Source organism: Triturus cristatus, chromosome 5_2 (assembly GCF_964204655.1).
Source record: "Triturus cristatus chromosome 5_2, aTriCri1.1, whole genome shotgun sequence".
In the NCBI taxonomy this organism is placed as follows: Eukaryota; Metazoa; Chordata; class Amphibia; order Caudata; family Salamandridae; genus Triturus; species Triturus cristatus.
In genome coordinates this window covers 104,493,754-104,520,868 of record NC_140588.1, presented here as the reverse complement: position 1 = coordinate 104,520,868, position 27,115 = coordinate 104,493,754, and the positions used below count along the sequence as shown (strand labels likewise).

The 27,115-nt window shown below is 45.6% G+C and overlaps 1 protein-coding gene across 7 annotated transcripts in view; it reads right to left on the bottom strand.

Moving 5' to 3' along the window:
* The window catches only part of RELCH (RAB11 binding and LisH domain, coiled-coil and HEAT repeat containing), a 760,620-nt gene that overhangs the window by 617,120 nt on the left and 116,385 nt on the right, over positions 1-27,115 (bottom strand). For all 7 annotated transcript variants that reach the window (XM_085606887.1, XM_085606888.1, XM_085606890.1 and 4 more), the window contains exon 2: positions 18,851-18,940. In XM_085606887.1, coding sequence (XP_085463013.1) covers positions 18,851-18,940 — 90 coding nt within the window. The remainder of the gene's footprint in view (positions 1-18,850; positions 18,941-27,115) is intronic.

The window sequence follows — 27,115 nt, the reverse complement described above, 5'->3', positions numbered from 1 at the left end:
CGCACGGGGTTTCTCGATTCCTTGAACTCCACTAGGCATGCCTGGAACTGTATACTACAGCGCGAGTCGGGGGCGCAGCTTTATTCGCCGGCAATGCCAATTGCTTGGGCGGTATGGCTGGCCCCTTGTAATGAGGACGGAGTGCGGCGATCGCTTAAAGAGATAGGTGTACACACCATGGGAGACATGTTTGCTGACGGCCAGGTCAAGACATGGGAGGCGGTGGCAGCCTCGGGCGTAGAGGGCACGCAGTTGCAGCGTTTTCAGTATCACAGAGTCAGGCATGCCTGGAAGCAATTGTTGGGGTGTGACATGGAGGAGCCAGCGGAGGTTCAGGAACTGACGTACATAATTAAGAATGACAACCCCCAAGGGTTGATCTCTAAGCTGAACCGAATGGCGCAATCTCATAGGGTGCATGAGTTCGCAAAATGCAGATTGGACTGGCAAAGAGACTTAGGTGTTACAATTGACGATGCTATGTGGGCATACTGCTGCACAGGGATCAGACGCATCTCTCTGCATGGCAGGCATCGGCTCGTCCATTTCAAGTTCCTCAACAGGTACTACTACACGCCGGAGCGCTTACATAGATATGGGCTGCGTGAAGACCCTGTATGTGAACGGTGCAAACACCCGACGGCGGACTTCCTTCACCTAGCGTGGCAATGCCCGGGCATATACAACTACTGGGAGGCGGTATACCACCAGATAGTAGAGGTGACGGGGGTGGAGTTGGCTCCGGACCCGGCAGTGGCGTTATTGGGGCATTCCAGAGTGGTGCCGAAGGCGGCCCGGCGCCTGGTGGATATGGAGATGCTCGTTGCGAAACGACGAGTTGCGATGAGCTGGATGCGTGGTCCCTTGCCCACGGTGGAGCAGTGGAAGCGCGATGTGCTATACTGCTGCACCCAAGCGGAGAGGTTCAGTGAGTTGTTGCCACCGCGTAGCCGGCCAAAAAACTTCTGGGAATTGTACATAGACTATCTGGGCAGGCGGGAGACTGCAGCGGGGGGCCCTGATGGGGGTCCCGTCACGGAGATTGCAGAAGAGGAAGCTCCCGGGGGAGGTGTTTGTGTGGGGGACGCAAGATGACCCAACGGCGGCGATCAGGGAGGAGACGACGGAAGGTGCTGGGGTGCCACTCGGGCGGAAGATGAGTGGAGGCTGAGTGCGGGAAGCGAATGGGGCTGCGACTGACTTAGGACCTCAATTGTTTAGCTGGGGTGGGTGGGTTAGGGGAGTTGGGGGAATCGTGGGGGGAGGGAGGGGGTTTGGAGTTTACGGCCACAAACGCGTGACTGTGCCCTACGTTCTGAGGGAGGAACACGCTAGAGCCTAGCCGCCGACAGGGGGACTGCCCCGCAAACGAGCGTCGAGGTGGAGGGACACTCGGTAAGCAGTGGGTATTAAACCAGTTATGCACGGCGATGCCCGACCTTCGGTATGTGGGATAGCCGATACAGTTGGTTGCTATATGAGAAAAGGTGGCGAGCCCCTGGTTGGTGGCGCACGGATATGTACATTACTGTGCCTTGTTTGCAGTCAATAAATACATTTAAACAAAAAGCTGCTGTTTAAAGCAACAAACAGAACATTGCTTCTCTTTCCCATGCTCTATTTTAATAGCTTGCAATGGCAAGTAGAGATGACAGGTTTATTTTTTGCACTCCTTAGTTAGAGAAAAGCTAGAATACAAGAGGCCTGGACAAGAGGGAAGGTCTGCTTGCTCAGGGAGGGGTTGAGCACCCGTACATAATTTATTTGGAAGGGGGGGCACATCGGGGGAGAGGTAGGAGATGGGGGCGCACTGACATGGGGGTGGGGAGGGGAGGGAACGAGTTGGGGTTGGGAGGGACGGTACTTCTCTTGGACACGGGGAATCGCTGAGTAATGAACAGCACTCCTGGGGGGGGATGGGGAAGTTGGGCAGAACGTTGGATTGTTGATTTGGAAAACAATAAAAATGTTTCAACAAAAAAAAATAGAGAAAAGCTAGAATATTTCTGCATGTTTCTACACGTTCCGAGCTACTGCAGCTTATTTTTTTTAAACTGACTTGCACTGAACTGGTTCTAATATCTGTTTGCATCATATATCTAACAAGTTTTTGATCTGCTTCATTTTGCACTAGAGGTTTTATTGTTATTCTTCATGTTTGCAAACATGCTTATTTTTTCACACGAAAGAGCTAAGCACCAAGGTTTTAAATGGTTTGTGGGAAAGGTGATGGTGTGACCATGTATTATAGGATAAAGTACCCCCTGGTGTACATAATAAGGATACTGAAAGTCACCTCGGAATTCTATAATCTTATAAAGGCACTTCAGCCTGGTTCCTCAATATGGTTATGACTTTCAATATCCCTATAATGTACGGCAGGGGGTACCTTATCAAGTATACTATCCTAGGAATAATTTAATGTTTTCAGTATTAAATATTGCAATTACCCTCTAGAGATTTCTGTTGCTTGTGCAGGTTCAAGGCAAAAATACAGTGTAGCCAAACAGCAACAGCCAAAGTAAAGCATCGGGTTAAAGTGACAAATTTACACAGTTCAGTAGCTTATTAGGCTCCTTGCAAATGAGAGTTTTGGAAGACATGTTTAAGGACAACAGCACACAGATCATTCATCTGGGGCAGCAGTCAATATTTTTCGCCCCTGCAGCCAGTGGAGGAACAGATTGTACAGCTCCAGCAATTCTGCTACAGTGGTAATGGTGGAGTCACTGGGGCCTTCACTCTTGGCAGAAGCCTGTCCACAGGGAAAACATAAGATATTCTGGCTACAGCAAAGGCACACAATTCTCATCACTATGATGAAATTCCGCTTGGTAAGGGCAGAAGCAGCGTCAGATTGGGTTCACAATTTGGCCCGGGCACCCACAAAAAAAAATTTCCCACCTTCCTGGATCTATGAAACAGCATTTGGCTAGTCTAACTGGGCTCATTTGTAGAAAACATTTGAGAAATTATGTATTATAAAGCTCATAGAGCCAGAAACATTGGTGAAAACTACATTTTGGCTGGGCAGGCGATGTGAAATTAAGTGGCCATAAGGTCACAACTCCTGATGTGGCTACGTTAGCCAACTGCGTGTCTTTTTAACCAGCATAACTAGTATTTTAATGTCCTAGCCGGTACGAAAATGAAGCAAATCACTTAAAGCTAGTACTTTTTCCTCCGATCAATATGTGCTTCAAATAGTTACCATAAGGTGACCACAGTTTAAAATGTGGACTAAAGCTGCTTTAATGATCCATGACAGAATGTTACAACTAAAAAAAGGCAGAAAAGCCATGTTAAGCAGGCTACGGACATTTGTATTATTGTATAAAGAATCCTCTTTCATTGTTATGTTCCAGCCTCTGCAGACTCTTAAAACATGAGCAAACAGGTTATTTTGTTGTTGTTGTAGTTTTATACATCATGAACTCGGTCCAATGGCAAAGATTATAGAAGCAATCGTCACATTACAGAAGATCAAATTCTTTTTTTATTGTAGGCCTTGGGCTATTCAATCATTTGCCCAGATTCACAGCATGTTGAGCTGAGTTTGGGACTCAAACCTATTTCCATAGTTCCAAATTTGGCAGCCCTGAACCTACCAGAACATCCTCTCAATTTTCCTCTGTGGGAAAGGTGTCTCACAACAAGGCCCCGCCAAAGTGAACCCCCTCTATCAAGGTCTGAAAGATTCTGGAGCTGAGGTGCCAACAACAGTCCCTCAGTGATGCCGCTTCACTGAATCTCCCCTCCCCCAGGCAACCTCAAGGCAGGGGAGGAGTAAAAAATAAAAAATAAAACAGAGCCACTGCTGCTGCTCCAAGGGAGCTGAGATGATGATGGCCAAATGGCGACATAACCTGCCCCCAACCAGGCGCATCAGTTTAGCACCACATCACAGAAGTTGGACACGACTTCCAGGCGTTGGAGGGGGGTACGAGGTGGGGAGAGCTCCTTTAAGCCTGCCTGCCCAGGATTCTGGTACCACATTACAGTGGCCTGGCGGAGAAGAGACACTAAGGCTCTGTGGGCCGGTTGATAGAGCTCCTTACAAAAACAGGCCGACTGGCATCGGCTCATCGCCCAATGCCCGACAACCCGCCTTCCCAATCCGATTGCGCTCACAAGTGCTAGGTTGAAGGACAGGGACGTATATATGGGTTTCTACTGCAGGGTTGACATATTCAATGGAAATCACAGGTACAAAAAATGAGGTGGTGGCATCTGGGCCCTATACCAAGGATCAGTATCCCTTGGGGTAATGACAGATGCAGAGATGCACCCAGGACCTTTCTCGGGTGGAGTTAGTGTCGGTAAAAGGGACCAAAGGATTAGTTGACAGCATCAGGTGTCTCTGGCATCAGCAATGACTACTCCGGCCAAACTCCTGATAGCAATGCTATGGATCACCAAACTTGGACTTTGTCTGACGTTCTACATTCCATGCAGTTTATCTATCTTCTCAACATTAGAATACTAACAAATTATTATCCTTAGTCTTCCGGCATACTCGATAGCTCTCCATGGTTGACAGGCAAAGTCACTGTCTTTGAAGCCAGCATGGCCCAACATGGAGCACAGTGGGGAGCTCGTTCATTAAAAGGTGAATAATACTGTCCTATGTAAAGTACACTACCAGCTGGCCACTCTAATTTGAAACTTCCCTCTTGCCTTTGGAGGGTGCCAATCTTAGAGGTGTACCACCACCACATGGTTTCCAGCTATCAAGGGAATGGTGGTACTCTCAGATTTTGTTACAAAATTTAGAGAACCTCTGTCCAATTACATGGTTTTGTTGGGTCCTTGCTCATTCAGTAGGACAGGACACCCAGGGCAGAGGTTGGGTCAGCAGCCTCTTTCGCTAAGTGTAGAGCTTTGACTGTGACCATGGCCAAGTATTGTTCAAGTGCTGCTTCTCTCAGACCACAGGCTAAAATGCTAGATTTGGCTTTATCCAAATAAGTTGCACAAAAACACATACCCTTCCTCTATTCAAGTAGATGTTACTTTAACCAAGTTGCATACACTTTTCTTTACAATAGCTTCTGTGGAACAAGGAAATGACGGTGAATGGGTGGACAGGAGCTTGGATCATCATTACTCTAGAAACACACTGCAACCAGGTTAACTCCCATGTCTCATGTACCCTAACACTACTTGTGCACAGCACAAAATGCTTGGGGAATACTGGGCCAGGGATGATGTCCTGCATGGATTTACATAGGGAGAACTGGTAAGCAGTCTTCCCTTTAGGGTGCAGGTTAAACGGACAGTATACCACTGTCACCAACTGTTAGTCTTAATCCTTCCACAGGATAGCGGTACCTCATGTCAAAGGAAGCTCCAGAAGAATGCACCCTTATCGCCCACAAGAGTATAGTAATTGGTTTGAGTTCCACGACAGTTGCTCTGCTTCTTTTTGTTGGATATTTACAAATAGGTCTCTTCGCAGGAAGATGTATTGCAAAATAGGTCGGTTAGAATGAGAAAACGAGGAAAAGAATGTCACATAAATACTATGCAAGAGATTATCAATGCTCCAGTTAATTGTGTTCAGCTATTAGGTGTTCACTCACTGCTCTGTTAGGATCTGTTCAAAATCCACGTGATATTTTATCAGAGGTCTTTGATCTAAACTGCTCTGGTGCTAATCTCTATATGAAACAGTACTAGCTGTCTGTCTCCCTCAAGCTCATCTTTTTATAGTAGAGTTTATGTGTTGTAGCCTTGTCCCCCAAAAAGTTGGAGAAACTGTGCAGTACAGTCTATGTAGTACCTGGCAACTATCATAGAACAAATCACATTTTTGCAGTTCTGTTACACTGATCTGTGCTACACCAGAATAAAACTGGATGGGTCAGTGGGTGATGTAGGAATTTAAAATTATAATTGCCACAAAGAACAAGTTACTTACCTTTGGAAATTAATTATCTGGTAGAGACTATCTAGCAGCAAAGTCCTTACCTTAGAATAACCTACAAACATCAGACTGGACCTGGAAATTTTCGAGCAGTATCTCTGTGAGCTGGTAGGTGGTGTCATTCGACCACCATTCCAGCATCTGGACGTCAGTTTCTTTTTTGCAACTGTATACGCCAGAAGCATGGAGATACAAGGAACACTGACAAAATGGTTTCTAAGGCCCTTAGAATGGGGACCCTTACACTGTAATCAGTTTGCAGAGCGGGTAGGATGTGAGGGTCAGCAAGGAATCTGCAACTAGCTAGAGTCTTTCCCAAATAAGGCGTTACCAAAGGTAAGTAACTTGTAAATTTGATAAAGACTTCTAGCTGCCGAGTCCTTACCTTAGAAAAGATACCCAAGCAATGCCTTCCCAGAGGTGGGTCTGCAAAACAGATTTATACCAAAAAGTCCAGCATGACCAAGCTGGAAAAGTGCTTTTCACTGTGGACCCGACTGTCCAGGCAGTAGTGTTTGGTAAATGTGTGGAGAGATGCCCACGCAGGACAGGGACTCCATGAGCTAATGCAGTGGTCGCAGCTCTGCCTCTGATGGAATAAGCGAGCAAGCCCTCAGGGGGGTGGTTTCTGATCAATGTGTAGCAGATTTTATGCAGAGCGCTACCCATGGTGAGATGGTCCGTTTCTATAACAAAGAACAGTGTCTCAAACAAGGGTATTATTCAAAGGTCAAGTACATGTGGCACAATTAGTGCGACAGATAAAATCCAAAGGTGGAGAAAACCAGGGAGACATTTTCTTGTGAAGGTAAATTGTATTTCAATCGATAAGCATGTTGGACATATTAAACTTCATATGTACAAGCACATGGGACGGTAGCACTGCGTTACATAAAATGACATGTAACCTACAAAATACTGTGTACAAGTGCTCGTGAAGCTTTGTGACAGCGCAAGTGACACGTGACGTGGTATATACAGCGATAGTGATGGGCGCAACAAAAGACAAGTGGGATTTTAAAATTCTTTACATATTTGGGATACCCAGCCAGTTAATGGTACATGAATAGAGAAATTCAAATGTGTGGGGTATCCGTAAATGGGGGCGCCAGCAGTTCCGCTGTGGAAGTCGACTGCGTTTCGGCCTGTAGAAGTGTTAGGCCATCATCAGGACCAGTTTACGGTTAAGTTAAATTGCAGTGTCAAGATTTAAGGGCTGGCTCTGTCCAAGAAGATACTAGGATAGACCTGTAGAACTTAATGAACGTGGTGGAGCGGATTGCAACGAATGCAGGGGGGGGCTGTTGATCGTCCTGCTAGAGTCAAACAGCATCAGCAAGAACGAATTTGTAAAGCCAGCGTGAGTCGGGGCATGGGTTCAACATGGCCTTTCCCTTCTTAGGTCCTACATACCCCACAAATAATTGAACGTCCACCAGGAACTCTTTGGTACAATCAAGGAAGAATGACAACATTATTTTTGGGTCCAGGCGGTGGTCTCTCCAATTCTTTAGAAGGGTGAGGTGGAGCAAATAAGGTAGGCAAGGTGATATTTTGGCCTACATGTAAGGGCATGTGTTGGAATGACCGGCCTGTCTGGGTAAAAGGTGGTGTAAGAAGGGTGCGAACACAGTGCCCACAGTTCGTTGACCCTTCTGCCTGATATTTTGGACACTCAAAAAAGTTTGATGGTTTGCAACTGAAAGCAACAGTTATGAAGTGGCTCAATTAGCACACACATCAGATAAGTCAGACCCAGGTTTAAGTGCCACTAGGGCATGATGAAGGGCCTGGGAGTAAACATATGTTGGAGACCTTTGAGGAACCTAGTCACAACAGGTGACTTGAACAAAGTTTGGTCTGGCAACCACAAAAATACTGAAATGCCTGATATATATCCAGGTGCAGGACCCTTCCCTGTTGCTGCAACAGAAGATCTTCCTGAAGAGGTAGTATAACCGGATGACCAATGCTCATGCTCAATAGGTCGGGAAACCAAACCCTACGTGGCCGATCCTGAGTCACAAGAATGGCCTGAGTCTGGTTGGTTCCCATTTTCTTCAGAGCTCTGTGCAGTAGGGCTATGGGCGTAAAGGAGTACAGGAGGCCTGAGCTTCACTCGAGACAATACGCATCTCAGAGCGAGAGTTGCCTTGGAAACTTCAGCACGCAGAATTGTTGACATTGTGTGTTTTCAGAGGTGGCAAAGAGATCTAACTAAGGTTCGCCCCACTCTTGAAAGAGATCTTGCACCACCTCTGAATGGAGAAACCATATGTGATCTGCTAGGCATCGACAGCTAAATTTGTACCCCCTAGAGTTCAGAGAGCCTGCCAGGTGCTGAACCATCAGGGAAACGCCTGAAGTTCCAGCCATCAGAGACACAGGGCCTCTTGACAAAGGGTCCACTTCCCGATCCGCCCATTTGTTGCATTACCACATGGCAGTGGTGTTGTCCGCGAACTCCCTGACCAGCCTTCCCCTGATCAAAGGACGTAAAGCCTTCAATGCCAATTGGTTCACCTGAAATTCAACAGGTTGACGTCGAGCTCGTACTCTGCCCGAGACCAGTGTCCTCTGATCTTCACCTCTCCCAGATGACTGCACAAGCCCAGGAATGGCATCTATCACTAACGTTGGCTGGGAAGGGAGAGGGGTGTGACAATGACCCAATTGTGGTTCGTCAGTCACCACTGCAGGCCTTTACAGTTCCTTCTGAAATTCAGACCATGTCAGAGAGTTTTCCCTGATGCTGTGCCCACAGGGGACTTCAGATCCGACTGCAGAGCCCACATATGCCAACAGGCATGTGTAATTAGAAGGATGCAAAATACCCTCAGATTCAGACTCAAAGAAATCCAGGGTAGATGCTGAAACATTGGTATCATAGGCCAAATATCCTCGAATTGCTATTTGGGGGAATAGTCCCAAAACTGCACTGTTCCCAGAACAGCCCTGATGAAAGGGAGAGTCTGATACGCAGTCAGGTGTGACTTCGTACGTTTATAGTGAAACTCAGTAAATGTAGAACATCCACCGTAGTCTGGAGGTGGGATCAGACTGCCTGGGGCGAGCCCGCCTTTATCAGCCAATCCTCGAGGTAGGGGTGAAGACTGGAACCTCTGCAGATGTGTTGCAACCACCGTCATCATTTTCGTGAACACTTGCAAACTGGGAGTGCTCTTCATCCACCATTTATCGCAGGTAGCGCCAGTGGCCACGCAGGATGGTAATGTGGAAGCATGCATCCTGCAAGTCCAACGCTACCATCCAGTCTACAGGATCCAGGGCTGACAGGGCTTGTGCTAATGTGAGCATTTTTAATTTCTCCTTTTTCAGAAAGAAGTTGAGAAGGCGCAGGTATAGGCTTAGACAAAGGCTTCCGTCCTTCTTGAGCACCCAAAAGCAGCAGGAATAGTAACCACGAGCTACTTTGGATGCCGGCAAATTCTTGATGGCTCCCTTGGCCAAGAGAGCCAACACTTCCTGTCCGAGCAAGGACAGATGGTTCTTTATCAGCCTGTCGGAAATAGGTGGCAAAGATGGAGGGGTGTCGAGAAAGGGGCTGGTATAGCTCCTCTGGACTCTCTGTAAAACCCACTTGTCAGATGTGATCAACTGCCAGTGGTGCAGGTGATGGCATATTCTGCCCCCACTGGATTCCCATGTTACTATGAGGGCACACTAAAGGGGTTTGGAGGCTGCGGCTGCTGGGGGAAGATTGGACTGGGCAGAACTCTGGCTAGTGGCCCCACATGATCCGTGGGAACCACATCCTTGGCTAAGAAAAGGCTGGGAAGCCTGTTGGCCATGGTGGCTAGTTGAAATGAACGCGGCTGTGAGCCCTTTCCATAGCCATGAAAGAGGAAGAATTTGGACTGGAGTTGGCAAGGGGCCATGGATAGGACCAGGGTCCTGACCATAGATCTGCTATCCTTAAAGCGTCTGCGTATGGAGTCTACCTTCTCACCAAAATGGCGAGAGCTATCAAAGGGCATGTCAATGAGTGAAGCTTGGACTACCCCGAAAAGACTGGCATGGCACCTATAGGCCACCAAAGATAAATCACTGTACTCAGTGGACTTATCCAGTCCGGATCTAATGGTGAACTTAGCTGCATCTCTGTCGTCTGCAATTGTCTGCGACGGTAAGTATTGGGACTCCTCCGAGACCATGGGCAGCACTTGTGCAACAGAGTCCCAGATCACATGAATGTTTCGGCCCAAGAGGCATGTGGTATTCACCAACCGCAGTGCTAGGCTGGTGGAAGAGAACATCTTCTTACTGAAAGTATCCAGCCTCTTGATGCCTTATCCAGTTGAGTGGTAGTGAATGCACCACGATTGGTTTGGGAAGTGAAGGCTTGGACCTCCAAGCTCTCCGGGGTGGGGTTATAGATGGGGAAACTGAGGTCCCCGGGGCGAGGCGATGGCAGTGGGCAATTAATTGTCTTGTGAACAGGCCAGGCCCAAGAAGAACATCGGTATGGGCTTAATTAAATGGAAGCACAGGTTTGGAGGGGGGAACTACTGGTGGAAACACCATTGTCGACACGGTTGTCATAACTGCCACTGAGGGAAACTTGCTCTTCGCACCATCACTGCAAATGAGGCACTCTCCTACATAGCAATGGTGGGGGAAAGGGGGAAGAGACCAAACCAGTGTCCGGTGAGGAGTCCAACTCATTGGCATCCACTAGTTCCTCATAGCAGTTGCCCTCTGTGCCATCTAGGGGATGCGGGTATCCGTAACAGTCATCAGACCCCTCCCATACACTTCCCTCTCCAGGCCTTTTCAATGAAAAAGGCAGTGGCTCTAATTCAGAAGATATGGTCCTGGTTGGTGCTAGAGTTAGACAACGCTCTTCCGACTGTGTGTCATAGTCAAGAATGACGATGGAGATGGCGCCGCCATGTGACGTCAGCTGCACCAGGAGAATCAGTACTGGAGCAACTGTAGAGGAAGATTGCGGTCTTGCCAGGCAGCACCACTCCAGGTCCAGCACCAGATCCAAGGGGCCCAACTGAAGCTGAGGGCGAACCCGCCGGTGGGAATCTAAGGGAGTGGGCTCCCAAACCCATGGGGCTTGCAGGCACTCCAGAGGAGTCAAGTCACCCAAACACGAAGTGCATGGCCTCATAGAACTCTTTTAGTTGGGGAGGGGGTAGCTCTGGGTACGTCAGGGAGAGGAGAAGCAAAACCTGGCACACGCTCCGCAGAGGCGCGAGGCCTGGAGTGCCGACGCCCCCATACCTCGTCTGCCAATTTGGACGGGCACGGCATAGTTGAAGACTTCTTACGGTGGGACTTAATCGACTACTTTGATCAAGACAACGACCATCCAAGTGTGCCTCTGCAAGCAGTCCTAAGAACTTATGTGTGACCAGGATTGTGAATGCTGTAGGGTCGTCAGACGTCGGGTGGCCAGAAGCTTGAGGGAATGCTTCCTCAGCACCTTTGGGTTCATGGCACAAAAGTCCATGCAAGGCATAGAGTTGTGGTCCCTTTCCAACCACCACAAACAAACTGTGTGTGGGTCTGTAAAGACATCTGCCTGTGACAGGCACCACATTGCGTGAAACCTGTAGGTTTCATAGAGAACATTCCTATAACACCAGGAGAAGAAATTCTCAAAATAGCGTTGAGGAAAAAAACAATCTAAAATTGACTGAGTGGTAGCTCTTCATGAAGTAGCTCAGACTGACCAGGAAAGAAAAAAACGGACAACAGTGGGCTAGGGTGGTACCTGTATAGGCGCCATGCACGCTACTTCTGCCGCGGACGACAGCGAGCTGAACGACGCCACCTACTGGCGCACAGGGGGACTGCTTGAAAATTTCTGCGTCAGACACCTGGAGAATATTGAAAAGTAAGAAATCTGCGTCTAGAAGTCTCTCAGATGTGTATTTTTCAACACCACAAGCAGGACACAATTAGGCTGAAGCGCCATAATAGCTTCCTTAAGTTAAATCTTTCAAAACTAAATCAAGTTTGTAAAGAATTTAGATAGGAAACACTTGAAAACTGAGCCTTTAGGCCACTTTCTATCATCAAGAAGTGTTTGCTCTATCCCACCACTCAATCAAAAATTAGTTCTACTGCAGCACATTTCAGCACTCACTGCACTGCTTACACATGGTTTAAGGAGGTACAATTTTGGGAGCACAAATAGAAGTTTGAAGTCACTGCAAACGTGACGACGAACAAAGTCATGACTGCAAGCGTTCAACTCATTTGCATTGCATTTTTTCTGACCCTCCTGTGATTCTTACCTTGGAACAGTTAACGGCTAATGATATTTTTAGTGGATAATAGGTCTTCTGGTAGATCCCTCACCTTATAAATATCCCCAGGCACCAGAATGCATCAAAAAACTTTTCCCTCAACCATGGCACTCCAGGTGGTGCCATGTGAGTCAAATTGTGGCACTTCTGGGATGTGATGATTTGAGTATTTATAAACTGTCTGGCGCACAGCACCAGTTTATTATTTTTTCCCTGCCCAACTAACGAATGGAGAAATAAATTATTCAATTTTAACAACAGAAAATAAAACAGCAGAAAAGCATTATAATTAATTGGAATCTCATTATTATTGTATGTACTATTTTAGAAGGGGTGGAGAGAGGGTAGTGAAGAATTGGTGGGAATAAGGCATGCAGCTTTTGCTGATGAAATCTTCTTCTACAGACTCTTCACCTTATGAATGAGTCTCCAAAGAATAGCCCACTGGCAGCCGTCAGACAGTAATGTTTCCCAAAGGCATGCTGAGAAGCCGCAGTGCCTGTCCAGCAAATGTCAGTCACTGAGACGCCCCTGTAAAAGCAGCAGAAGCAGTCAAGGACCAGGTAGAATTAGCCTGACTGTCAAGCTGGAGGGTCTTGCCTTAGACAAGGAAGAGCAGATACAATTACAAAGGATGATCTAATACAAAATCATACAGTCAATCCAAATAATACATCTCAGGCGGCAGGTCGAAGACTGCTATCTATCTCCACACTGACAGAAACATCATCTGTAAATTGGGGTTGAGGACCCAACCACATAGCTACTAAGTAGATTATTTTCTTCTTTTCTGTATGGAAGGGAAAGAAGGTTGTGAACGCTGCATACCATCAAAGTGCTAAATCAATAACTACCTTGTTAAATTGTGAGTGCCGGTCACCATTTTTGGGATCTTCGAAAGCAGAAGAACTGAATGGAACACCTAAAGAAGACCCTGCAACCAGTTTAGCTAGAAGCTGTCCACTAATGCACTATGTAGCCAGAATGGCAGGGTGCAAAACAGATGGCATTTCCTATTCGGAGCCATAGCAAAGAGGTTTAAGTATGAACATCCAAGTCAGAGGAAGTCATGGCAGTCCTATTAGGATGAAGAGCCCATTTGTTATCACCCAGCAATAAGCGACTCACAGCATCTGCCTTCTCATTGAGAAGGCCTGCCAGATGAGACAGTCACCAGGAAAAGCCCCATAGAAAAACCCACTGTCACAAGCGCAAGTGCTCTCCACGTATAGACTTCAAGAACCACAGCCACACTGTTTGATTTAATGAAGAGTGGTAGTGTTATGCAAAAGAACCTCCAAAACACGGTCCACAATGGAGGGAAGGAACTCCTTTAGCGATAGATGGGAGGGACAGCCCACTGAGGGGAAGGAGGGGGCACATCCAGCAACAAGGGCCCCATCTTTAGGTAGCCAATCCTCTAAGTGTGGAAATTCAGAGACTCCAACCACTTGAGGGAGTCCACCACCAATAGCTTTGTAAAGACTTGTGGAGGGATCATAATACCAAATAGTAAAACCCAAATTGGTAGTGCTGGGACAACAACATGAAGAGGAAATAATGCCTTTGAGCCAGAAGAAACAGCACATAAAAATAAGAACCCTGGGGATGGAGGGACACTATCCAGTCCTCCACCTTCAAGGCCAGAGGGACCAGATTTAGAATTTTTTAAAACTTATCCTGAAAAAGAAATTCCAGTCCCTTAAATCCAGAACATGTCTGAGAATCCTGTTTCTCCGGAACCCCAAGAAAAGCATGGAATGGGCCTATATCACTGAGCAAGATGTGCAAAATGTCAAACCTTCCAAAACAACCAGCGCTAGTTCCAGTAATACTTTATTTAATGCAGAAGAGGTTCTACAGCCTCCAAAGACAGCTATAGGATTTCCATAGAGATGTTAGCGTTAAGCTCTGCAGATGGCAAAGCAACTCAAGTACTTATGTTTCTTGATGCATCACACATGCAAACGAAGAAACCTCTTCAGAGGGAGGGCTTGAAGGGTATGGCATCACTTGCTTTTAAGAGGCAAGAAATAGAGCAGCTAAAGTACGACAAGGAGACTACCATCCTTGTAATCATCTTCCTCCATACATCTGAAATTAAAGTCATGGTTTGACATATCTGGTGCGTCTGAATACCCATGCAGTTCTTCCATTTAAGTAAATCTCTGGGAAAAGACTCGGGTGACCTAATCTGCTGTTGTGATAGCTGTGAAAAAATTCAGTAAACAGAGAAGAGGAGCCACAACCACGACCGCATTCTTGTGGCACCGTCCGAAGTTTTGGGGATCTATTGCTGAGGGCAATGTTTTTCTTATCTACTCTGGCACCTGGTGCCAATTGTAAAATGAAGAATTTGCCAGACGAAGTATTCCTCAGAACTTCTCAGCTAGGTGTCATTTATTTAGAAACATAACATGCAGTTATGGCAACATTTCTTCACATATCCGTATCACTTCTGGATAAGCCTGGCTTGTGCATGGGAAAACATTTTATGAATTGGGCATATTCGTTTTTTTTGTCCTTCAGTTGTTAAGTAGTGCTTCTACCCATTACCATTTTCCAGTGTATTACCAAATTATCTCCACATTTGTTAGGGACCTGAGATATTGGGTGGGTGACATTTTGACTGTTGAATATTAAGGAATCAAATTGACAACTAATTTCACGTTCAATGTGTGTTCCCACTGTATGCATCATTTGTTTGCCTAAGGGTTCCTTGTGTACCAATTGCAATTAAGTTTATCAATTTACAACTTAATTACTTTTGAGTATGCACACTCTCCTGTTCTTACAATGTATGAGGCTTATTTATTGAAAAGGTCTTATTTTTATAAACTAGAAGTACAACAATTAAAATAAATATTAAAAGGCAGAGTAACACTGTATGGCAGTATAAGTAAACTTTACTGATTTTTTTTATTAACTAAATATTTCAGTTTTAAATACAGTATGCCCTGTGGCATTATTAGTAAAGCAGGTGGAGCTGCACAAGCAACATTACTATTTGATATGATAAATAAGATAATTCCATTTCTAATGTGAGACAAAACTCTTTTTTACAGCTGGCCAAGTGCCTATTCTCATTGAAACAATAATAAAATGAGTAGACCCATGCCAGAGCCCAACATGGTTGTGTAGATGTTGGGCTTCCAGCTGAATCCCCTTCTGGCTCTTGCCTGTTACCCCTGCAGGTGATGCAGAGACAGCTGGAGCAGCCCTACTCTTGCCAAAAAAGATGTGCACCGAATGTGGTGATTAGAGTGACTCTTGAGCTGTCAGCGCCAGCAGATGATCAAATGCTTTTTGCCTCCTTGTTCTGCTGGCCATTAACCTAGAGTGCCTTTCAGAGCATTTTAATGAATCTCAGTGGTGGCAATCTTGTGTGAGGCCGGGAAGGAAAGGGGGGGGGGGTCTATATGTAGGCCACAACTTGACCTGGACTGCAGCACTTCTTGATGGATCTCTTAGGTGAGTGAGGAAACCATAGGCGAGTATGCCCGAGTGGCTGTACACTAGTGGGTTGCGCTGACTCGCCTGAACCCACTGCGTGACTCCGGTACACAAAAGGTCCTTGAAAGCTCCGAGTGAAGAGTTGGAGTGGATACACCTGAAGTTCTGATCTTACTGGAGCCCAACATAACTACATCTGTGCTTTGAGGCTTAACCTGCTCTAGATAAAGAACTGAAGGTGTGTGACAGTAAGCATCATAAAGAGGACTATTTTAAAACAAAAAGGGTCTACAGAAGAAGAATCAGAGAGGAACCTAAATACTCTTCATAGGTCACTGAACTGTCAGATAGAGGACACTCCTACTTTCAATTTATGCACTGCTTACCGAACTGCTGGGGAAACCAGAGAAGGTGGAAAGTACTATTAAGTCTGTGAAACAGAAGTTGCAGGCTTGACCAACAGGATGAAAACCATAGAATAAAAACAGGAGATAACAGCATAGTGTAGATTAAGAACGTGGTGTTTGCCAAGAAGTGGCCAGTTGAGGCCGTCTCAAAGTGAGATACAAAAGCTTTGAACTCAGATAACATATGGAGGGGGACACATTTTAGTGTGTTGAGGTTCTCATCAGGTGTTTAAACTCAGGTGCTCAATGAAGAGATGTCCAAAGTTATGAGAGATTTGCTTTGGTCTGTGGTGAAGAGAGAACAGCAAATAGTAAGAAGGGCTTTCCGAGTCCCAGTAGGGCATGGAAAGAGAGATAGATATAGGTAGCAAGGTGATGGTCTAGTTACTCTTGATGGATTGGAGAGCAAGAATTGTAAGACGAGCCACACTTTGTCCTCGTGAGGTGCAAGTATTTTAGTCTTTCCCGATCTGAAACCTGATGCTCTAGCCAGAAAAAAAAGCACAGCTAGAAATCAGCTGAGACCAGGTGGTTAAAGAAGATACATATCACAATGCTAGACCAAGGGTGAAGCACATCAAGGCAAGTGCTCCATGTTCACACAGGTACATTCTACTTGGGCTTTCTTGGAAAGTATGCAAGCGAAGAACAGGTGAACCAAAGAGGGTGAACGGTTTATTATCCAGCTGGAGTATCTTGAAGGGCACAAGGGGGGTATTATCATTCTCATTGGCCCAGAGGTGTTTTCGTCTGCCTCCTCTGGTAACTGCGGAGTGGCTGAGAAGATTCTATGTAGGTCAAGTTGTTGATATTGTATTATTTCTTCTATCCCTCAGTTTCCCTCTTCTTTACTCTTGAGGGCGCTTGGGCCAGCTGTGCTGAGCACTACGAGTTTATTCAGTATTTTTTCACTTTGATTTGTATTAGGGTGACGGGACTGTTAACTGGAAACATCTATGCTGAGAGATAATATATATTTTGCTTTCTAGTTATTCTGCTTTAATTTAAGTAACTGGCATCAATAACATAATTCGAATCTATATATGAAAACCATAAGAAAAAGAAAACGTAATCCAGATTTACAACACATGCAAACCAACAGTGTTCTACAACGCAGAAGCAATAATATGAAAGTAAAATGTCAAGAGCAACAAAAAAAAAGTGATTTAACCTCTGGTAAACGTAAAAACAAACCTGGCAACAAAATGTCAGAAGAATGAATAATGTGTGCAAAAACAGAAACTTGGACAGTGAGAGCCGACCAGTGTTTAGTATAAATTTACAACAAAAAGTTCAAATGTAGCTACCAGACACTCTATAATGCAGCATTTTTCTCTTAAAATTAACAATATGCTGTCATGTTGTGAACTCTATCAAGTTTAAAAGGGACTAGCTGAATTTTAAGGAGTCAGTATTCTAGCTACATTAATATTAGGCTTTTTGCTTAACGTGAATGCTAAATGTGGACAGCGCACATAATATTTTCAACCAATATTCTCTGTGCAGAATCTTTCACAAATGTGATGCTATTCCTTAATCAATAATGCAGTTTTTATTTTCTCTTTGTTGTAATCTGCATTACATTTTTTTCAAACAAATGTGGTAAATTCAACTATTGTGATCTTACAAAAGGTAAACAAGTTACTTTTAGAAATGGTGTAGGCACTGAAACTTTTTAGATAAGAAAATAAGAAAATGTATAACATGAGAGAATGACTATTGTGTTTATACCATTGTGTGCATTTGTGAGGGAATTTATGTAGGGTTAACTACTTAGGTCGCTTAAATCAAGAAGAGGTGTAAGTGTCATCGGGAGGTTCACTGGCAGCAGAAACAGAGAAATAGATACTGGAAAAAAACTAAATTTGTGGGTATAGTGCATATCCCAAAATACAACAGAGGTGGTAATAAAGATCTTAAACACGTGGAAAATTGTTAAACATTATGAATATACAAACTGAATGCAGTTCAATGAGTTTTGTGTAAAGAAAATGTTTTACAAGTATTCGATAAAGACAATTCATGTTTGATGATGTAAACATTTAAATGAATATGAACATATTCATTAAAAGGAGAATAACATGGCAGGATGCATAAAGTTCAGGATGAGACATGATCAGGCTGAGGTCTGATTTAGAAAGTCTAAAATCGTAAAAAGTGTTGGTTTGGTTTAAAAGAACTCTAAAACGCTGTTCGGTCAATAGCTTAGATTTCATGTTTATAAACACTGCTCACCACCGAAGGAGACCCAAAAAAAGCTATGAAGAAGATTAAAAGCATTGCATGGTCTCAGGTTTTAAGATGAAGTGTTTGTCCTGAGCATTTTGTACAAATAAAGTTGGATAGCTGGATTTCGAAATCAACAACTCCTACCACGACTTCAAAATGTACTCACTAGCAATGTGAACAAAATTAGTATGGGTTTAAGGAAAATCTAACGCTTCAAAATAGGATAATAACAAAGAAATGCACGAGTCAACCCCAATGGGAAACAGTAAATCGAATAGTATTATCGAGCTAGATTTACAAAAAACCCACGAAAAAGCCAGAAAGGTACAGCTAGAGGCTAACTATTAAGAAAATCTAAAACGTTCCAACTGCAATTTGCACACAATTTTATCATTCATAAAGTAAGTGAATGGAAAAAGATGAGGCTGCAAGTGACGAATGTAAACACTGTTCAAAGGCGGAGCTATGCTGAATTTTAGTAGAATGAAACACTGTGCAATTACTCTGTATCAATTGTTCTTCAAACTTAATGTACCACGGGTCCTACTCACCTGCAACACGTTCGTCTGTTTCTCGATTTCCATCATCAGAGTACCGTGCAAAGTCCAATGAATCCAAGGTACTGATGCTTCCAGCTCGGTCTACAATAAAATCAGAACGAGAACACTGTTTTACAATCAATTTAGCTCACTCTTTACTGCTTTCACAATAAACAGTATATGTAAAGTCGATGCAATTTCTCTGTATCCAACGCAAAGCTCTGGATGAAGCAAAAGTCAATTCAAACATCTCACCATTACACACCATCATCCGAAAATAACGGCAACATATGGAAATACTGCCTGGACACACTGGTCCCAGGACCCCTTTTGGGTTTTTGAATTTGTGTCCTTTCCAAGGTTTAAGAACCACAAAATCCAGAAGGTGGTCTTCTCTGGAATGGCCTTTAAAATCTTCAACTCCCAGTCCCTCTCCATTAGGAAGGCACCTATTATCAATATTGAAATTCTAATTTCTTACTTAAGAGAGGCACACTAGAGAACAGTGCACTTCCTGGTTTACTCTACTCTTCTATTTTAAGAGTCCCAAAACACTGCACCTATCGCTCTTTAAATGTATAAAGGGCCAAGTGCTCAGCTTTATTTAAAACTATTGTAGCACGCAACATTCAGATATGATCTATTTCTGACCAGTGCATCGTCTTAAATAATGACAGTTTGCAATATGAATATTGTAAAGCAAAACAATCTCTTGAGAGATTGACTTTAATGATCCTTTGACCGTTTTGAAGTACTACTGCTCCTTGGCAGCTCTATGGAAAGGGGATGTCTGTTCTATAAATCTAGACATGTAATGTACCTATACTGCTTTGTTAAGCTTTTCATACTATTTTACTATTGTGTATACCATAAATAGAAGTCAAGTTGCATGTAAGCCCATGATGTCGGTCCTTTACATAAATACGTAAATAAATGTTTAAACTACAATAGTGCTAAAGGAAAACTGTTGACCAAACTCGGTTCATCAAACAATTTAAAATAGTACAAACATTCAATGCCAATACTGAATCAGTATTCGGTTTTTTTTGTGCGTTTTAAATCTTTGGGACTATCACTGCTAACATCGCAGGCCTCAGAACCCACCGGTAAGTGAACTATGAGGGATGTGGGGAAGTGAGCAGAGACATACACTTATATTAACTACTAACACAGTGCAACTCTGAACAACCAAAACAATAATTCCAGGACTACCAAGGATCCGCAGTCATAATGGTCTCCACCCATTAACTGTTAAGCTGTGTCTATTCAGCTTAACTGTCGCTCTTGGATATGTGAAGAAAGAACAATCTTATCATGTAACCATCACTTTTCCAGAACTGTCAGAAATCATGAATAGCCTGTCTCCATCTCACATTCAATTTCATCTTTCCTAGGATGGTAATCTTTTTTTTTTTTACGAACTGTAGATCCTGTCTATGCATTAAGATCGCACAATTCCAGTCAAGGAAAACAAGACTTGAACCACTCATCATGTTACTCTTTTTCCAATCGTGTCTCTTTTTCCCTTTGTTCGTGTTGCCCAGCTCTGCCGGCGTTGTGCTGTCATAGGTCCTTTTGTATCTGGGACCCTTGGTAGGAATGCATGTTCTTTTCATATGGTCTTTGGATTATTCTGGTGGCTCTCTCAAAGCAAAGAACAAAGAAACCCTATGCTACAGCTGTCAAATGCACAGATTTGAGTGGGATGCATCTGAATTCGCACCTTTTTTACCCACCCCCACTTTTTCTAAAAATGTTACTTTAAATTGTAGTAGTTGAGGAGTAAGCACACTCTTAGAAAATCTACTTTCTCTTGCCCATCTCTTCTTGGTCTTGCAGCATTTTTCAGAAGCTGCAAGACCAAGAATCTAGACCTAAGTGGTCTAGATTCCTAACGTTCAGCTCTTGATTGCTTAAAAGACCTGCTCAAGTGAGGACATTTTGCTTTCAAATCAATTTACAGGTCCTCAAGCGTAGCCATGATCATTTTCTCTCCTTTCAGAACAGTGGACCTGGAAAAATAAGGCAGTTGGGACTTACCGGTCCACTGCCACCCTCCGTCCACAATGAGGTCACTAGGGTACAGAGACCAGAGGGGGTCAAAACACTGCTCCTTTTTGATCCACTATTTATTGTCCTTAGGTCCAATATTTACTAAGGAAGATGGTGTGCTTCAATTTACCTCGATTTCACAGGTCAATTGTCCCACTGTAGAAGCTTAAAGTGAGCTCAATAGCTACAATGTCAACCAATGGCAACCTCGTAAGCTATGTCTCTCCCACTTCTCGCCACCACAGTCTTGGGAAGCATTGCCCAGAACCCATTTTTCCCCAAGGGGAGACTAACACGGACAGTGGCTGCTCTCCAGTTATTCCCTGCTTTCTGGCACATACTGGCATCAGCAATCAGAACTGCCCCATAAACAAAGGTGGCCCGAGAATGGAGACTCAGCAAAGTGCGAACATACTACTGCTATCTTGGAGCCCCACAAGCTTCTCTTCCCAGTATTAATTTTTTCACTACCACTTGTCCGAAAGGATATGTGCATCCTAGAAATGCACAATAAATCTATACTTTGTTTGAAAAACTAAATTATAAATGTTTAAAAAACAGCACCACACAAATAAAGCAACAAGTCTGAGCCAGCATCTTGGCAGATAACTTAAATTACTAACATGAAAAGCATTCTCCTATGACTTAACTCCCCATATTTAGAACCTAAGCCTTATACACTTCCCCATTTCAAATGATGCCTGTTACTCAAAAATAATATATATTGAACCCTGTAAAAGCACTTTAATTACTGTCAATCTGACCGTACATTCTATACCAATCCATGAATGTCTCTAAAAGTATAATTAACATAATTCAAATTTGATATAAATAAGGCTGAAAACGTTCCTATTTCCATGTCAAACTACTACTAAATTTGCCACCCGTTTCTTCCACACACCTTAACCTGATGAACAAGTTACTTACCTTCGGTAACGCTTTTTCTGGTGGATACAGTATCTGCCTGTGGATTCCTCACCTTGTGAATATCCCCTGCGCCAGCATTTCACTGAACTTTTTTCCCCAGCTCTCTACGCCGACGTGGATGACGTCATAATGCATCGGCTCCGCTCGCGACTCCGTATGATGTCACCGGAGCCATAAGAGAGCCACGTCGGCGTGATGACGTCAGTTCCACCCATTTTTTCCGCGCCCCCGAGGCGCACAGGTGGACCAACGACAAACTCAAAGTATACACAGTATACAATATACAATCAAATATACATAGTACATAAACAAAAGGAAAGCTAAATCAGACAAGCATTTCCTACCAATGTACCAGAAAGCATAACAACATCTCAAACAAGACAACTACTAAGGTATACAAAGGTGGACAACGGGGAGGCGGGTGGGCCAGTGAGGAATCCACAGGCAGATACTGTATCCACCAGAAAAAGCGTTACCGAATGTAAGTAAGTTGTTCTTCTGATGGATACATCTGCCAGTGGATTTCTCACCTTGTGAATAGATTCCCACAGCAGTCCCCACTCCCGGAGGAGGGTGTCCACCTTCCTATACAAGAAAGTCTTGCAAGACAGAGCGCGCGAAGAGGCCCTCCCTTCTCATCTCAGAGTCCAAGCAATAATGCTTTGCGAAAGTATGGAAGGAGGCCCAAGTCGCGGCTTTACAAATATCTGCCACAGGAACACCCCTGGCCAAAGCAGATGTAGATGATTTAGCTCTAGTTGAATGAGCCCTAATACCTTCAGGAGGAACCTTACCAGCCAGGGCATAGCAGATCTTGATGGCAAGGATGATCCATCTCGACAACGTGCGCTTGTGCACCGCTCTTCCTTTGGAATGACCAACATAACCCATGAAGAGCTGATCTTCCAGACGAAAGTCCTTCGTTCTGTCCAAGTAAAAGCTTACAGCTCTCTTTGGGTCAAGGCGATGAAGTCTTTCCTCCTCTTTGGAGGATGAGGCGGAGGATAAAAAACAGGGAGAGTAATAGACTGCCCCAAATGAAACGGAGTAACTACTTTAGGCAGGAAAGCAGCCCTGGTCCTAAGTACCATCCTTTCAGCATGTAACGTTAGAAAAGGGGGTTTAGAACTAAGAGCTTGAAGCTCACTCACCCTCCTTGCTGAGGTTATGGCTACAAGAAAGACCGTCTTAAAGGACAACTATGAAGAGGCTCAAACGGGGACCCCATCAGAAAAGTTAAGACAAGATTAAGGTCCCACTGTGGAATTACAAAAGGAGTAGGAGGAAACTTGTTTGTAAGGCCCTGGATAAACCTTAGTACAATCGGAGACTTAAATAATGACGGTTGATCAGGAAGACATAGAAAAGCCGATAAGGCCGAAAGATATCCCTTGACCATGGCCACAGCACAGCCCTGCTGAGCCAGGGAAAGAGCAAACTGAAGCACATCAGAAAGATGGGCTTTTAAAGGGTCAATGGATCTCTCTCCACACCATTTAACGAACTTAGACCACCTATATGAGTAAACGGACTTGGTGGAGTGTCGCCTGGCCGATAAAAATAACATCCACCACATCAGGCGGGAGAGAGAAGGAATTCAGGTTGCTCCGTTCAATCTCCAGGCATGAAGGTGTAAGCTCTGGAGGTGGGGGTGTAGAACCTGCCCCTCCGACTGCGAGAGGAGGTCTACCCTCAGAGGGAGACAGAGCGGAGGGCACGAGGAGAGGAGGAGAAGATCTGTATACCACACCCTTCTTGGCCAATCCGGGGAGACCAAAATAACTTGGGCCCGGTCTTGGCGAATCTTCCTCAGAACCCGAGGAATCAAGGGTATGGGAGGAAACGCGTAAAGGAGTTGCGAGCTCCAACTCAACTGAAACGCGTCCCCCAACGCCCCCTGCATCGGATACTGGAGACTGCAAAACGACGGGCAGTGCGCGTTCTCGCGGGTGGCGAACAGGTCCACCCGAGGGGTTCCCCACGTCCGAAAGACGTAACGAACCACCTCCGGATGGAGCCTCCACTCGTGGTCGGCGGAGAACTGCCGACTGAGACTGTCTGCACGTACGTTCAGCACCCCGGCCAGATGATTTGCCATCAGACAAATCCGATGGTCCTGAGCCCAGGACCATAGACGCAGAACCTCTCTGCAGAGACAATGCGACCCCAACTCCTCCCTGCTTGTTGACATACCACATCGCTGTAGTGTTGTCCGTCAGGACTTGAACAGACTGACCGCGAAGGGAAGGGAGGAAGGCCTTGAGCGCCAAACGTATCGCCCGTAATTCCAGAAGGTTGATGTGAAGCAACCTTTCCTCTGGAGACCAAACACCCTTGATCTCCAGATCCCCCAGATGCGCACCCCACCCTAAAGTGGATGCATCCGTTATCACTGTGGCCACCGATGGAGGTAGATGGAACGGCTTTCCTTGAGACAGATTGCCTTCCACGCTCCAGCTGCAGCTTCTCTGGAGATCCTGATCGGCTCCCTGAGATCTCCGTGTGCTGATACCACTGCCTGCGGAGGCACCACTGGAGCGCCCTCATGTGTCAGCGTGCATGGTTGACCAACAGAATGCAGGAAGCGAACAGGCCGAGCAGACGAAGGACCTTCAGAACTGGAACAACCGCTCCATTGTGGAATAAAGGGACCATCTTCTGAATGTCGAGAATTCTTTGAGGTGGAGGAAATGCTGAACACACAGTAGTGTCCAGTACCGCCCCTATGAACTGGTTGCATTGAGAGGGCACCAGGTGAGATTTGGGCACATTGATCGAAAAACCCAAGTCGAATAACAGTTGAGATGTTACCTGCAGAGGATACTGCACCATCTCTAGGGACTCTGCCTTCAGAAGCCAGTCGTCCAGGTAGGGGAAAACCGGAATCCCCGACCTCCTGAGATGGGCTGCCACCACTGCCATCACCTTCGTGAAGACTCGAGGTGCGGTAGTAAGACCAAACGGGAGGACCGCAAACTGGTAATGTTGCGACCCAACCGTAAAACGGAGATACTTCCTGTGCGACTTCAGGATTGGGACATGGAAGTACGCGTCCTGCAAGTCGAGCGACACCATCCAGTCTCCTTGCTGCAACGCTTGAAGAACCTGCGCAAGGGTCAGCATCTTGAACTTCTCCTGTTTCAGGTAAAAGTTCAAGACTCTGAGGTCCAGTATCGGACGCAATCTGCCGTCCTTCTTGGGAATCAGGAAATACCGGGAGTAGCATCCCTGACCCCTTTCCTGCTCTGGAACCACCTCTATCGCACCCTTTTGAAGCAAAGCTAGCACCTGCTTCTGCAGAAGAAGTAGATGGTCCTCTGAGCAGTAACCCTGGCAAGGAGGGTAAGGGGGAGGAAACTCCCTAAAGGGAAGGGCGTACCCAGTCTCCACAAAGTTTAAAACCCAAAGGTCGGTTGCAACAGATCTCCAACCTCGCAGAAAGTGGGACACCCGACCCCCCACAGGTCTTACATGTTCCAGGATGGGGGATCTAGGGCTGCTTCCCTGAAGCTTCATTGGGAGCAGAGGAGGTAGAGGATGAAGAGGGGTTGCGGCCAGAACCTCTCCGACCTCTTTGTCTCCCTCTATAGGACCTATAGAAGGGATTCTGCTGCTGCTGTTGCTGCTGAGGCTGCCGGAAGGAGCAAAATGAAGACCTCCCAAAACCTCTGAACTTCTTAGGCCCAAATCCTTTAGCAGGAGCCTGCAGACCTAAAGACTTCGCCGTCACCCTGCCCTCTTTCAACCTCTACAAGGCGGAATCAGCCTTTTCACCAAAAAACCTCTGTCCGTCAAATGGCAAATCCACCAATGTGGGAAAAAGGGGGTGGTGATGGACAGAGTTTCTGATTGATGCAGAATACTCTTACCAAGTCAAGAGATCATGGTTTTAATCCATCACCGTTTTTTAGCTCACTGCACCATCCCAGCTCAGAACCTGGCTACATGCAAATTAGTCTCTACCTGTCCCAGTGCATGATGGGAACAGGGCAAACCAAACTACCAAGCCAATTCTTATACTGTGAAGGAAACAAGCTTCCGGGGACCGGTTTCTGGCATCACAGCCTTCGTCGGCCCGGCTTGCCTGAATCCTGATGGTGCAATGAGCAAGGGACTCACGTCTGACCATACCCTCCCACACTGAGTGTGGATAAAATCGATTTGGGAAAAAGGGGGTGGTGATGGACAGAGTTTCTGATTGATGCAGAATACTCTTACCAAGTCAAGAGATCATGGTTTTAATCCATCACCGTTTTTTAGCTCACTGCACCATCCCAGCTCAGAACCTGGCTACATGCAAATTAGTCTGTACCTGAAGCTTCATTGGGAGCAGAGGAGGTAGAGGATGAAGAGGGGTTGCGGCCAGAACCTCTCCGACCTCTTGGTCTCCCTCTATAGGACCTATAGAAGGGATTCTGCTGCTGCTGTGGCTGCCGGAAGGAGCAAAATGAAGACCTCCCAAAACCTCTGAACTTCTTAGGCCCAAATCCTTTAGCAGGAGCCTGCAGACCTAAAGACTTCGCCGTCACCCTGCCCTCTTTCAACCTCTGCAAGGCGGAATCAGCCTTTTCACCAAAAAACCTCTGTCCGTCAAATGGCAAATCCACCAATGTGGCCTGAACGTCCGTAGAGGAGCCAGACGAATGAAGCCACGCTTGTCTCCTAGTGGCTATAGATGACCCCATTATCCTTGCCACCGAATCAGCCGTATCAAGCCCCGACTGAATCACCTGCCTTGCAGCAGCCTGAGTGTCCGTGACCACTTAAATAAAGGACGCCTTATCACCTTCTGGCAACTTAGGGGCTAACGATTTCATTGAGTCCATAAGAGCATGAACATAGCGCCCTAGCAAGCAGGTGGCATTAGTGGACTTAAGCGCCATGCTCCAAGAAGAAAATGGCTTTTTAGCCGCCTGATCCGCCTTCTTAGACTCCCTATCCGCAGGAGTCTGAGGAAAAGCCCCTGAACCATGCTTCGAGCATGACGCCTGTACCACCAGACTTTCTGGAGAAGGGTGTGAAGACAGAAAACCTGGATCCCCAGGTGCCACCCTATATATTCTCGCCACCTGCTTGGAGACTGCCGGCGAAGAGAGTAGCTTACGCCAGACGTCAATAACTGGCTCCAGAATAGCCTCATTAAAGGGCAGCAAAGGCTCACTGGTCGAGGTAGGCGAGTGTAACACCTCCATCAGAAGGTTAGGCTTATACTCCGCAGAGGGCAACTGCAAGTCCAGCAACTCTGCTGCCTTCTTTATCACAAGATGGTAAGGAGCCAGTTCCTGCGGTGGAGAGGAC